Here is a 14,330-nt window from a genome sequence, read left to right on the forward strand (position 1 = left end):
ATGAATTAAAATCAGATTCACCCTACATTAAGTGTTTGTTAAACGTTTTTTTTTATATATAAAAAAAACTATATAAACGTTTATAACAAATCATAAAATGGTTTTTAATGACTCTTTTTCCAATGGAGAACAATTTTCTCCAATCCATTCCGAAACGTTCATTATCTCACCGGCAAGATTATCTCTCCAGCCGTCTCTTGTGCCGTCTTTCATTCATTCTACTATCCGCGAGCGAACAACACAATCCCGCGAGTGTGAGTGCAACATCGGTGTGTGAGAGCACATTTTGATAGGCGCCACATTCCGTTTCGTTGCTGCTGCGTGTAGTTTGTTGTTTTCGGTCCGCCGTAGTAGATAGTAGACGGTGCGCTTTCGGCGCACCCATCGTGAACAGTACGCACCACAAAATCAGCGAAGGTGGTGTATAGGTGTCGAATGGGGTGGTGCGCTATCATTTGGTTGCTAGAATTTCAACAAACACATGAAGTTTAATTATCAAACGTTGAAACACACACACTGACGGGGGACGGTGCAAAAGTTCTAACGCGTGTGACGTCATCGGCGGTGAGGCGAACCCGATCATCCCATCGTTTTAGTCTCACGTGCCTTGTGCTGTTGTGCCCGCTGGGTTGACCATTGTGCGTGTGTTTGTGTTGGGATGGTGGTGTGTGAATATCCGGTGGGCATGGGTTGTCCTTGGTCGGAAGTTAATGCGGATATGCTCATCAGCTTTGTGGGTGTGTGTGTGTGTGTGCGGATTCGGTGCAAGAAGGAAAACTAAAACCCGGAAAAAGGATAAAAACGTACCGTACGAAATGACGTCAAAAAGAGGTCCGCCAGTCCCCGGTGTGATGTTATTTTGGCTTGTTTACTTACTTGGGTGTGAACCGCACGCCACGGTCCGCGATAGTGTGCCCGCTGTGATGAAATAGATTTTACTTTACATCTCTTTCTCTCTCCCTATCTCCTTTTCCCTTTCTAGCCTTAAGCCTAATGAACAGTGTCTATGTGATGTCTGTCTTTGCTGCGTGTGTCATCACCATCGCCCCATAATTGCTGTGCAGTTTGTGGAGAAATAATTTTAAAAATAAGTTATCCTAGTACACGGAGCGATCTAGTAGGCTGAAGCTGGTGTATTTGTGCGAGTGCGTGTATAAAGTGTTTTTTATATGGTGTTTGTGTCCCCGTGTTTCATGCACGCCGCGTGTGTGCGGTATTTCTTTTCTTTTTGGTTCGACGAGCAGCGTGCGTAGTGCAACCAATATTTGAGGAAAAGAATGCATTTTATCGGCTAGCAGCTCTGTGGTGTACAGTGTGTGTCCCGTGTTTTTGTGTGTGCGTTTTATCCTGCGCGTGTGTATGAATGTTTACCGAGCGATAGTGCGTAAGTGTTGTGCGTTTGTGTCGTGGTTCGGTGCACATCGGTGCTCTTCCGTTCCATCCATTTGCTGCCGCTTTCTCGCGTCCATTGATCGTGTCGCGTACTACGCTGCAGTAGGGATTCAGTTTGCCAGTGATTGGTCGCTGTGTGGTGACGGTCCTCTATCAAAAACCCACCGAAGTGGTTGGCAACCGTTATCGGAAGAAGAAAACAAAACAAATAATCCCGCAGTTATCCGGCCGGTACAGTGCAAGGATTCACGGCCGCAGTTTTCGACACACAAAAGTTTGTTGTTTGTTTTCTTTTCCCGGAAAACCCGGAGGAACGGCGGAAATCCAGATTCGCAGCGGTAGAACAAGATCCACCTAAACGGCACCCTCAGCTTGGAACGAACAGCCACAGCCACAAAATGGAAGCCGTTGCAAAGCATGACTTTAACGCCACAGCGGATGATGAGCTGAGCTTCAGAAAGAGTCAGGTTTTAAAGGTGAGTGCGGAAGGTTATCAATCATGCTAGTGATGTAGCTGTAACACCAATTGCTGCAATATAAGAAGATACCGACATTATTGATCAATCGTATAAGGTTTCACATGAGGTTTATGTCTACGTTTTAAACATGTTCAGTTGAATTTACGCAGAGAAGGAAGGAATGTTTCCCAAGCAATGTGAATATTGTGTAGTCGAATGCAAATCGTAGTTCAGACATGATCGCACACCATTTGGAGCTTTGGATGTCTTTTAATCCGAATATCTAGAATTTAGTTTAAGAGAATGAAGCTGAAAACAACTGTTTTAATGAATAAATTTGAAGATTTTTTGTTTCAAACTGGTACACAAAATATATTCCACCTACAAATCGGCCGGTAAGAACAAGAGTTTGACTCCACTCAGAATTATTCTGAAGAGCTACATGAAATTTTGTGTATACGGCAAGATTCTTGAGTACTCAAAGATTTATTAATCTTCAATGATTCGTGAATCTCTAGTAATGGTCATCTAACTCTCTACGAAGAGCTAGAATAGTTAATAGTAAAACCAATTCTGTTTAATTGGTCTACGCTGTCGAGAATGTTAGCATTCTAAGCGTTATTTAATCAGTACAAAAGTTATTAATTAAATAATGAATTCTGGACGATTCATGATTCTTTGATGATTTATGAAGAGTCACGGAACTTCGAAGACTCATGAATCTTTGAGGATACATAAATTTGTTGAGACTTATTTGGGATTTGGAACGACTCTTCACTAAGCATAAATATGAATTAGTGTTGTGTTTAATGAATCTTTTAAGAAGAGTCATTCATATGAATCTTTAGTAAGGAGTCATTAAAATAAGGAAATGAGTCAAAAGATTAATGGAAGCTCAGTTTTTAATGAAATAGTTTAAAAAAGGGAAAAAATGACAAAAAAATGAAAATTGTTAAAACAATCGTTCCTAACAAACCATCTCAGCCTCAGGTCCACTCAGCCTTAGGTCAGTTCATCTGGCTCTGGATCTGCTGAAATTTAAAAGCTGTTGTGTATCGTAAGCTGTTAGCAAGCAATTTACAATGTGTTAGATTAGACTTAAACCATCCCTTACGAGGTGCTGAAGATTTATGTCCGAATTTTTATACTGAGTTATTCCTACCACACGCATCAAGCCTTTGAGTTTAAACAATTATTGAAATAAAAACAACAAAACAATCTCCCCGTACAAGCTTTCTTTTAGCATAAATTAATTACCAATTTAATCACATACAATTATTACACGCACTACTTCGAAATGCGTCAACCAGATTGCACTACTCCCTCTCGTGGGTTCAATGATTGATGTTTTAAGACCATTCCTGCTTGATAAACAACGTATAGACACACACACACACGCCATGGCCTTTCCCTTCCCCAGCGATCGCCATCGCCTTCTCCAGGGGGGAGAAATCGGAATCTGTCTACAAAACAAAACCTTTACATGACTCATCGTTCCAGTTATGCTGCTGCGATACGATGAGAGGAGGTATTTGGCCCGGCGAGTCCGGCACGGTGCTGTTATTTGTTGCGAATTGTACCCGAATGACGTGCGGGTCTAGTTTTTCAGTGCTGCATCGGAGCAGGGGGGGTGGGAAGGGCTGCCCAGCCAAAAAGGCATGGGCAAAACGACTCAAAAGGTCATGTGTGTGTGTGTGTGCGCAAACAGACCAAGTCCGGTACAAACAATTGAAAACAACCTCGAGGTTCCAATTTAAAAGTCTATTTTACTCAATGCCGGTCAATGGCGAGTATGTGTGTGGAAGGGACACGAAAACAATCCAATTCTCTCCGTCGGGTGTTTATATGCAAGTCTCAATTAAAGAGCGATGTGTGTCATGCAAGTAAAGTACCACTGAAAAATGTGTCTTTTTTTAACTGTAATTTAATCTTTTTCACACCAAATGTTTCAACTACGTCACTTGGTTTGACTCATCGGCGATCTAATTTCACACACAATCAATTTTGGGGTTGATCGCGGTAAACAACCAGTCACTCAAATGTCAATTAAAATGTGTTACTAAATTTGCATATTTACACACCTACCACTACCACCACAAAGAGTTGCATTACAAGCGTGACACAACAACACATATGTGTTACCCCTTCCCAGACCTGTTGCAATAAAGATTGCATTCGTTGCGTCACTGAACATGGTCCATTCTGGTGCTTTTGTCCCACAGCGGGACGTTTTGTTGCAATGCAAATTTTTCGCAAATATGAAAACTTCATTTGGGAACTATGATTTTGCTCTCTCCTATGTTTTTTTTTTTTTTTTTTTTTTTATTTATTCAGAGACGGCCAGGCCGTATTGCTACTCTCCTATGTTTTAGTATATTGAAATATTTGTTATAGAAATTGCAGGAAAAAATGGGAGGAACCTATTTTCTAATAAAACTATTACATCATTGCGATAATAATAATGTGTTTTATTGGGTTTTGGTTTTGTTCTACACACCTCCAACAACGTACACAAACAAACAAAAGAAGCAGAAGAGTAGGCTGTGTGTTATCGGTGTGCAATAAACGTTTATGAGCAGCAGGTGACACATGATACCCGCGCGGGTTGGCTAATAAAGCATACAATTAATGCTAATGAAGCGCAGCGCGATTTGTATTTGTGAGATCGGGTTGTCGGGTTGATCGGGCCGATCGGATTTTATCGGCCAACCTCTATCGGGGCTTCATCGTTCACCAAGTGCGCTGCATGGATGGAAGTAATACGATCCCCTGACTCACCACGCTTTGATCTATTGAGTTAAAACGATTTCTTGCGTTTACATGTATTTTTGACGTGTATTTGATTTATATTTGACGTGTGACAGATGATGTTTAATTTATTTCCATCGTCTATAGTTTTTTTTGGTTAAAAGCTTAATTTTGATTGGATGTTAAGGAGTTGTTGGATGTTGGATGTATACCCAGCGTGTTTTAAGTTATGGTTTTTGGTTAACAAAATAAAATCTGTCAAAGATTTTCGTTATTGTATACTTTTCAAAATTTACGAGTCGAATATTATAGCAGAATTTTTAGAATCTGAATTCTCAATGCTATTTACTCGTGATCTAGTTGTCCATGTGGTGGATGTGATAGCTCTGAAATGGCTCGCAGACGACTTCGTTGTACCATTTTTAAATTTTGAGTACTGGGTATAGAACAAAATGACTTCTTGGTGCAAGCTGGCTCGTTCATTTTTACATTTGAAAGTCTGTTTTTATTTCAAAACCTTATATTTCATGTAATCAAAATGTACGACGAAAAGATATTGACTTTATAGTAGCTTCATCGTTATGGATTGATATGCGTTCCAGATATGCGTGCGACCCAGTTCTTCGTAAAAAAAAGAACGAATCGTGAACCACGTGAATTCATTTATTTATGTACCCTTGTTATTAAGCCTTTAAACAGGCGCATGATAAGAAAATGATAGAAATATATTCTGCTGCCGGTATGACTGGATACTTCAGCGTCGTATGGGTAACTCACTTCTTAACTTTAAGTGAATTAGTGAACGATCTTTTTTCATTTTTGAATGGCAAACAAACGGTTCTTTGAACAAAGTAATTCAATTCCTTCTCAGTTTTGTGCAGCAATATCTGGTCAGAATTATCAAGTTTAGCTGTTAAAACGAACCATCTACTCTTTTTTATGAACGAGTTCGTTCGTTCTTCTCAAAGAATCGCAAGAAGATTTATGGTTCTTATTTTTTTTTGGAATGACTCACCGATGTCCGGCTTGATTTTTGGTGTAGCGTCCGAAGGAGTTTCCCATTTTGTAGCCCTAAATATAAGCTTGTGTGGTCGAAAAGCGACTTGCTTCATTTTTGTCATAGTATCATAGTCACCCCCAGAGTGTACTATCCCCCTCCAAACTAAAACAAATTATCTATTGTGCACAAGCTAATGCGACATTGTACAAGCGAAATAAAGTTAAAATTTAAATTACGCACTTGTAAGTCGTGTCCCGCAGAAGACGAAGCCCGACGAAGTCGTAAGCTTGCTTGATAATGCCCCATTTGGCGGCACAAGTATGTCAAGCATGTTTGTTTCTCATTTCATCATCCATTCGTTCCCGGGGAGGGGAAAGAAGCTGTTGTTCTGAGGCTTCTTTGCAAGCATAAGGGAAGGTAAGGTGATGATAAGACGCCATCACTCACGCCATGAAACGGTTCCAACCGACGTAAAGCATCGTATAACAGATGCGGCAAGTGGAGTTAGAAGTTCGCATCAAGTTCTTTCCCATTTCTTGCCGTTTTTACCTTTGCTCTTGGTCGCCTGGGCCTGGTGACTCACAATTTGACTGGCAGCACCGGGCCGGCCATTTATTTGCTGACTCATATGCTGAGTTAGGAAAGAGGGCAACAGAAACCAATAGTAATGCGCTGTTTAGCATATCTTTTCCCAACTAGCGATTGCACGGTTCCGGGTGTAAAATGTTTCACTTAATCATTCAAGTACTCGGTTGTATATTTTTTTAAACTTTTGATGATACTGATGATGATGATGATTTGATGATTTTGATAAAAGGAAACATCCTAATATTAAATACAAATTAAAAAATAAGATATGGTTTACAAAATATTATTTTTTTCTATGCCTCCTCCTGTGAAGGGTGTTTTTGTATTGAATTTTCACTTCTTTTTCGTATAGATAATACTATACTTTCCTTACTCGCCCGTTCTCTGGTAGAAAGTTTTCCTTATCTTACCCTTGTGCAGAAAGTTTTTGTTTCGCACACTGACAGAACGTTGATTAATCACAGTTTGGAGGCAAATTTCAAGATCCCAATCTAAAATATTCCGGTGGTGTGCAAAACGCCCTCTAAAATCATTGAAGGAGAAAAAGTTCTGCTTTAAGATACTAAATGATATTTTTATCGTCATTTAAAGTTCATGTTTGACTTGACTTCTTCAAATTGGGCAAATAGCAATGAAAGGTGTTCATTGTTTAGGCCATTCCGAATGACAAATCAGTCCATGTCCCATGTCAACGTTTCCAGTATTAATAATAAGCGCAGAAGTGGAAGTATCTGATTGAGCCTGATCCTGGTATTGGTGTCCCTAATAAGCATGCAGCACTGTATCATCGCACCGCTCTCAATAAAAGAGTCCCGAAGAGGCTCATCTGGTGTGAGCATTTGCATGGTTTTTCTCGAACACTGACGACGTCAACCCGTCATCCGATGTCGCTTCCTGGAACGATACCGATTTTGATTGATTACACTTGGGTAGCAACGAGTCACCGGCACCAGCAGACCAGGCACCGTCCGCTTGTCTGTGCCACTCAACGCTGACAAGTTTTCATCGAAACACAGAAGCGAAAAGGGTTTCCCTTTCTTTTGAAAGTAAAAAAAAGCATCCAATAAAAAATATTCTGTTCCAATCTGTTCCAAATGTCCGACGAATGTGGATGGATATGACACGTGTTAGCCCCAGTTCTACCGTGCTGCTGTTGGCGGCAGCTATCGCATACGCCGGACGGTCAAGTGCTGGTTGGCTGGAATTTACTTTGAAATCAACTTTCCGCTCTCTTAGCGCAACGATCAACGTCAAACGGAAAGATGAAAGCGTTGCTGGGTGCTGGGCAAAAAAAAACAGGATTTTCCGCTTGTTTGTTGTTATTTTTTGTGATCGTTTTCACGCGGCTGTGATGGACTGCTGCTGGTTGGAGAAAAAAGCGTTACATCACCGAAGGAAAATTGTTGACCCAATTTCAACGTACCGCGCACAAGGACACGAGCGGCACAGTTATTTGCTTGTTTGACGTTAAGGTGGAAGAGCAATAAAACCGAATCATTGCAATGTTTTTTTTGCAGCTAATTTCAAGTACGTTCAAGTGCTGGTAACCGGGGACCAATCCCCCGTAGCAAGGACTATCCGGTCAATACGGCCAGGCCGTTCTAACGAAACAAAATAAAAAAGTGCTGGTAAAGTCATAATTTCCAGTTAACAGTTTTAAAGCGCTTTAGTGTGCAACAAAATTTGGTTTTTGTTTGACTAGGACAGAATTAAGAACAAATGAGGTTCTATTGCTCACCAAACGTAACCAAAAAAATGGATGTGGTACGACGTGGGACTTTATCCAGCTGATGCGATAAGTATCGTACTTATCATGCTTGTATTTTAGAACAGTTTGGAGGGATGAATGGATTGTCAGGGATTGAAAGAGCTCTCAGGGTCCTTTGCTACCACTAAGGGTCTGCGCCAACGAGATGAGTTTGCTTGTCTACTCTTCATCCTCGCGCTAGAGAGGGCCATCCGCAACTCGGAAATGTCGGGGGCCAGCTTGTATTAGTCAATCCAGATTCTAACATACACATTATTGGTACGTATTGCTCTTCTCTGTAGTGGATGCTTGAACCAAAGGTGGCAGAAAACCTTGGGCTGGAGATTAACGAGGCAAAACGAGGATCGCCAGTGACTAACGTACCCGCAGGTGATTTTTTTGGGGGCTTTTGAAGTCGTTCAATACTTCGCGAATATTAGGGCTTAGAATTAATAGAATATACATAGTGCCAGCACTCACATACGCCTTTAAGACATTGTCCAAAACCCTCATAGCCGCGTTCGAGAAGAACATGCTCAGAAGGAATTCTGGCCCCAGAAGGATTTTTCTTAGAAGGATATGTGTGGAAGGACAATAAAGGAGCCTCTATAATGATGAACTCCACGAGCTGTATGATTAAGTCACTGTCGTACAGCGGATTAAACTCGCAAGGCTTCTGTAAGTAGGTCACGCCATAAGAATGACACCGATCGATCGACCGATCGAAAGCCCTCGTTAGGTTGTTCACGTGGGCAGAAGACGTTCAAATTGGGCGAAATTGATGCACGCTAACCAGTCTAATAAGGTTTCAAGCAATTCATGTTGCGAAGTCCTGAACTTCCGTACGAAGTGTCTCCGAGCTTTGGATGAAGTTGATAATATGACACTGTAGGCAAAAAACTCAACCTTCCAACTGGCAGAGTATACTTCCGCCACAATTGCCGATGGCAGTTGCCCTGAATTGCAATTTCAAGATGCATTTTATTCACGGCAAAGAGCAAAGAACTGGAAAATTACACATAACCAACAATGTTGAACATAACGAGTGCCTTCCACTGCTGCAAGTTTGATGTGCAATACTTTGTCAACTTAACGCCATCCGTTGGGTTTTTTTTGAGAACGGAGGTTAACTCCAGCCCTTTCCTGTTCAATCGGTTGTTAATAAACATCGTGTTATCGCACGAGCCGTCTGAACCCTGAACGGAAACAGGGTGCTCCTGTAGGAAAAACGGGCACATTTCCCTCGGGTGAAGAGGGGCACCGTTATTAGCTTAACGTTCCATTCGTTGTCGCTACACGTTATACCACCTGAAGCAGCATCCCATTAAACCAACCGACCAAGTGCAGTTGGTTACATCCAGCTCTCTCGTTGGGGGGACCGCAGCCGTCACCGCCTTTCCGCCTTTCTTGGAATAGTTCCGGCTCATTAGCACCTGGTGTGCTAGCAACGATGCTAGGGAAAGGAAGGGGACCATTGCTTCGAAGCGTGAAATGGAAAAACTTATCCCATTCTCCAGATTTCGCCTTAAAATATGAGCTGCTTTCCCAAAGAACATTTTACTCATCATTTCTGTTGCTTTCCTACAGCAATATGTGGATCTCATCCGTGTCTAGGACCTGCTAAAATTGTTTGATTTACTTTTAGCTTAAAGCTACGGAACTCAGAAAATTCTGTAAATGTTTTAGTATGGAATAGGGTAAAATTAATATCTACAACATTGATGTTCTGATTTATTTCCAATAATCTCCAACATCATCTATTAATCGATATTTTTGATCAGTCGATCTATAATTTCTAACTAACTCTGTTTGGCACTTTGTACGGGAAAGGTACTCTACTGACAGAATGAGCACTAATTCTCATCATATCTTACTCTTTCTGCTAAAATCTGTCATTCAGCTTAAACCAGGAGTAGATCATACATTTCGCAAACTAAGCGGTCGTGAGGTGCCTCAAGCAGCAAAGGACCTCGGTAGCCAATAATTTCCTGAAGAATAATAATTCACCTCAACCGTTAAAGCTCTTCCCAAAAGTTCCCAACTTCTGTTCCGCTTAGGAGCTTGATCCTTCAAGGAGCTTTATCCACTACTGTCCCAAACGTCAAAATGCATACAGAAAAACTAGTTGAAGGTATCATAAGACCCCCAGCAGTTGAGACTTTCGATTTCTTTTCCTCTCTTAGGTGAAGATGCGATCATCATCCTTTAAAGGTGGTGGAAAGAAAACAATATGTTATCATAATTTGATAAATGTGGCTGTAGTTCGTCCGAACGCTGATGATGCCTTTCGTTAGCCGGGCCAAATGTTTCCTAACGAGTCCCTAACACGTCTTTAATTTTTTTTTATACGCAGACACACACACCGACAGACACCATCGCCAGATGGCATTCTTTCGGCTTTCCTTTTCATTCTACCAGTTTCTGCACTGTGCTCCGGATAAGATCGTAACGATATTCCAAACGGTATTAAAAGGGTCGTTCATAATTGACAGTAGGATATATCTGCAGGGCACCACCGTAGCGCGCCCTATGCACTGCCATTCCGGGAAAACCCTTTTTCGACGACGGGCTGTGGTCATTGGTTGGTTGGCCGGGGAAAAATTGGCAGTCTGTCAAAATGTGCCCATCAGGAAGCATCGTTTGATTTGCTTTCCATTTCCATTTCACTGGAACTCCTCGGACAGCAGCAACAAGCCGGTGTTCTGGTGGCGTGCGGCCGATTGCGTTGGAACTCGCTACTTAATCTAGCGAAGCGCCGTACCACGTAGTTGGCACGTACTAAATGTTATTCAAATTCATTCTTTCTTTACAACCTTCCTGGGCCGGGGCTGGAGGCTTAGTTTGTTGACAACATTTTGTAAATTACACCCGCTTTCCAAACCAATTTACATTTCGTCCCAACTTGTTTCCCACAACCACCCACCGGTGTTTGTGCCACAAACGTGTCAAATTCGTGATACCACCACCCTTGTACAAGAAGAGTGGCATCCGGAAGCGCACAGCCTTACCAAGGAGCGGCATGCTTTTTTTCCCCTCACGGAAAGCTTATTTGTTAAAGATGCCCGTTTAGTGTTGAATAATTCCATCCTCCAGCTCGGGCTCCAACAAAGAGCTTTTGAGTGTCACAGGTGTTTGACGTGGTGCTGTGAGGGTGCGTAGAGGAAAATGGAGCCAAAAGATGGCGAAACCTTTAAAAAATTGTAAATTATTGTATTATTGTAATATTATGTGATATAAATTGTATAAGAATCTCACTCAACATTAGAATGATATTTGCATGAAAAGTTCCTTAGTAACTAATTGACGACCGACTTCTTAAAATTTTAAAATTTTCGATGAGAACTCCGGCTTAACAAAAAAACAGGAAATGTGAAAATTTACAGGAAATGTTCGATTTTTTTTGTTTATTAGTTAAAATTCTAAAAAATCAACAATCAATAAAAATCAAAGTTATAAAAACGAGTTTAACGGATAAGGTAGAAATTCATCAATTAAAATTTAAATTAATTTAATTACTTTCTGAAGTTAAAGAAATTAAGAACTGCATAAAAATGATTCAATTTTAGTTTATTTAAACTGTTTAGACAATAAAAAATATTCTTTTACAAAAACGGGAGCATTTTTGCTCCAATTTCGGCGTAAATGTAATTCGGTGGATAATGAGATGATGAACGACTTTTGTCGGACGATGCTTGAAGACTGGGCCAATTAACGATAGACGCGTCTGTTCGATGCTGGTCTAAAATTAGCAATGCAAACTCAGCCATCCGAGCTGCTTGTTAATGCCCTTTTCTAGCTCGATTGTTTGCTGTCGTTTTGTTGTTTTATGTTCCTTCTACTCTTAACTGTGTTAAGTTCACTTTGTATCTTCATCACGATGTAATTCTATTACTTTTGTAGTTTTGTCAAATTTAGCTATCAACAATGTTATTCATCTGTTGGGTTTAATGTTTAAAAGGATTTTTAATTGCTTATATGTTTTACTAACATTATGCTTTTTATCGCTTAAGATATCTTTTCTTTGTAAAAGTTAGACTACAAACCTTTAGTTATTATTACCGCACGTTGGTACAAGCACACTAACCTTGCAATACTTTCGCACGTAATGTTCGCACCCGTCGTTCATGCGTATTGAAAATGAAAATCAACAATCAACGCCTGACGTGTGACACGTATTGCCATCAGCAACACTGTCAACCTCATCATCACCATCATTGACACCGAAAGCCTATCAACACCTTGGGCACGTACTGCTGGCGCGTATGTAACCGAGTTTCGGTTTTGCATTTAATAAAAGTTCATTTCCACGCGTTTACCCCCCATCGAAACGATTTCCTTAACCAGCTCGGCGTGGCCTGCGGGCAAATCAAAAAGGGCTTCGGTATTCCACGCCTGTGTGTGTGTATTTAATCCTACGCGAATGGAAATTTAATTCTGCCTCGGTCGGAAGGTGAGAGCTTACCGATATCGCTCCACCGTATTGGGTGAAGGATGTAGGGAATTTGTTAAGAATTCGGATTTAGTTCCCCGTGGTGCTTGAGATTTTTAAGTCTCGATCAAATCGATTTTCTGGGCCAAATTCTACATCATCTATGTTGAGCATTATCAAGCGAATGTGTGATTCAATGTGACGAATGAGCTGAGAGGAAATATTCGGTTGTTGTATCCGGTTGGAAATGTTCCGGTTGGTGTTGTATCCGGAACTTCAGGCGTCTTTCAGGCGAGGAGTCTTCCAGCTACTGAGATCCTTCTGTTGATTATGAGCTTTTCCCACACGAAACCATCCATCCATCCGTCCGACAGTGCGAGGAAATTAGTAGTACCAAAAAGTGTCATACAAACAGTGCTGCGCTTCAGTTCGCTTACGACACCGAGCAGCCGATGATGACAGGCGTAAGCAAGATAAGTGACACGTGGTAGACGTTATCGTAAGTGCTTCGACGAAATCGCTTAATGTACAAAGATGGCCGTGTTAATGAATTTAAGAAAACTGATGCTGATGCTCTGGAACCCCTGCCTTCGGTGAATGCCTTCGGGCAGCAGAGCATTAGACAACACCATTGCCCACGGGAGGGAGGAATTGTGATTAATGGCCTAATATAATCCAGCAGATGGAAAATGAAGAGAGATAAATGATTTTTTAATAAGATTTACATCGTTTTTCCTTTACGGGCACCTCAATTTTCACGATGCGTGGCGGTTTGGCTGTTTTTTTTTGTTTGCTGACGCTTTCATGGGCCATAAGAGTAATGTAACCGTGTAACGGGGTGCGTAACGTGCCTGGCATTTTAAATTACATTTGTTTAATGATTTTTTCTTCTAAGAAAGTTCTAAAAATCTTAAATTAACACAAGATGTTACAGAATTGTTGGTGATCCTAATATTGTGAAATGATCCCATATATTATCAACCTCCAAGATGTATATAGTACGACATGTTTCAATTACGGCGTTAAGCTAAATTGTAACAAATGCGTATTGGATATCAATCATAATGGAATGTGTTCCTTGAGCAAAGGTGGGAGTTTCATTTACAGAAACAAATACATAACACGATTCTTGAAAATTCTGCTGATGGATTCAAGGTAATCCTAATTTTCAGGGGAATATGTTAAGGTTAATTTCTTGGAACACTTTGATTTAGTTGTTTGCTATTCGGAAACTAATGGCAAACAAATTTCAAAATCCGGGCGCGTGTAGATTCATCTGTTATGATTATCGTAGCGATGTAATTTACTTCTGGTTGTGTAAAACCTATTGGGTGTACAAGTAAATCTTTGTGCTTTGAAGTTATATTATGAAAAATTATTACTTTGTTTTGAACCTTAAGATTTTTGATCTTAAAGTTTTTTGCAATTTTTTTTTTTGCTAAATCATAACTTTCGAGTTAAAAAATTGTTATAATTTGTGATTTTCTCCAGTTTGAAGAAAGTGATCGGATGATCGGATAATTTCTGGACTATAAGAAGAATCATAAGTGATAGAATTTCCCATACACTATGGTTCAAACGGATTTCGAGTGGAGCAACATGACTTGTGCCAGGTTTAAAGAGATGTAAATTGATTGACACTTTACCCTAGTATCGATTCTCTTGTTCTGGACGTGGTTTTTTCAATTAACTTTGTATTCTATTTTATTTAAAAATTGTCCGCACAGAGGGTTTAACAGAAAATTACTTATATACTAAGTGAAACCCAACCTAGCCTAATGTTAGTAGGACGGAAGCCGTCAGGGCGATCAGGCGATCAGGGAAGAATTGAAGACTATAAGATAGTACAAGTTAGTACAGTGTTAAAGCGTCAAAGCATCGATCGGAGAGCAAAGAAAGCTTCAAACAAATTAGCTGAGTTTGATAACATTCCCCACTAATGGCTCGTAATAAGACTCGATCACCCTG

General features: G+C 40.6%; 1 protein-coding gene across 2 annotated transcripts in view; it reads left to right on the forward strand.

Moving 5' to 3' along the window:
- LOC128296949 (growth factor receptor-bound protein 2) overlaps positions 1-14,330 on the forward strand; it is a 37,696-nt gene that overhangs the window by 7,682 nt on the left and 15,684 nt on the right. For both annotated transcript variants that reach the window (XM_053032484.1, XM_053032485.1), the window contains exon 2: positions 983-1,868. In XM_053032484.1, coding sequence (XP_052888444.1) covers positions 1,791-1,868 — 78 coding nt within the window. In that variant the 5' untranslated portion in view covers positions 983-1,790. The remainder of the gene's footprint in view (positions 1-982; positions 1,869-14,330) is intronic.

Source organism: Anopheles moucheti, chromosome 2 (genome assembly GCF_943734755.1).
Source record: "Anopheles moucheti chromosome 2, idAnoMoucSN_F20_07, whole genome shotgun sequence".
NCBI lineage: Eukaryota > Metazoa > Arthropoda > Insecta > Diptera > Culicidae > Anopheles > Anopheles moucheti.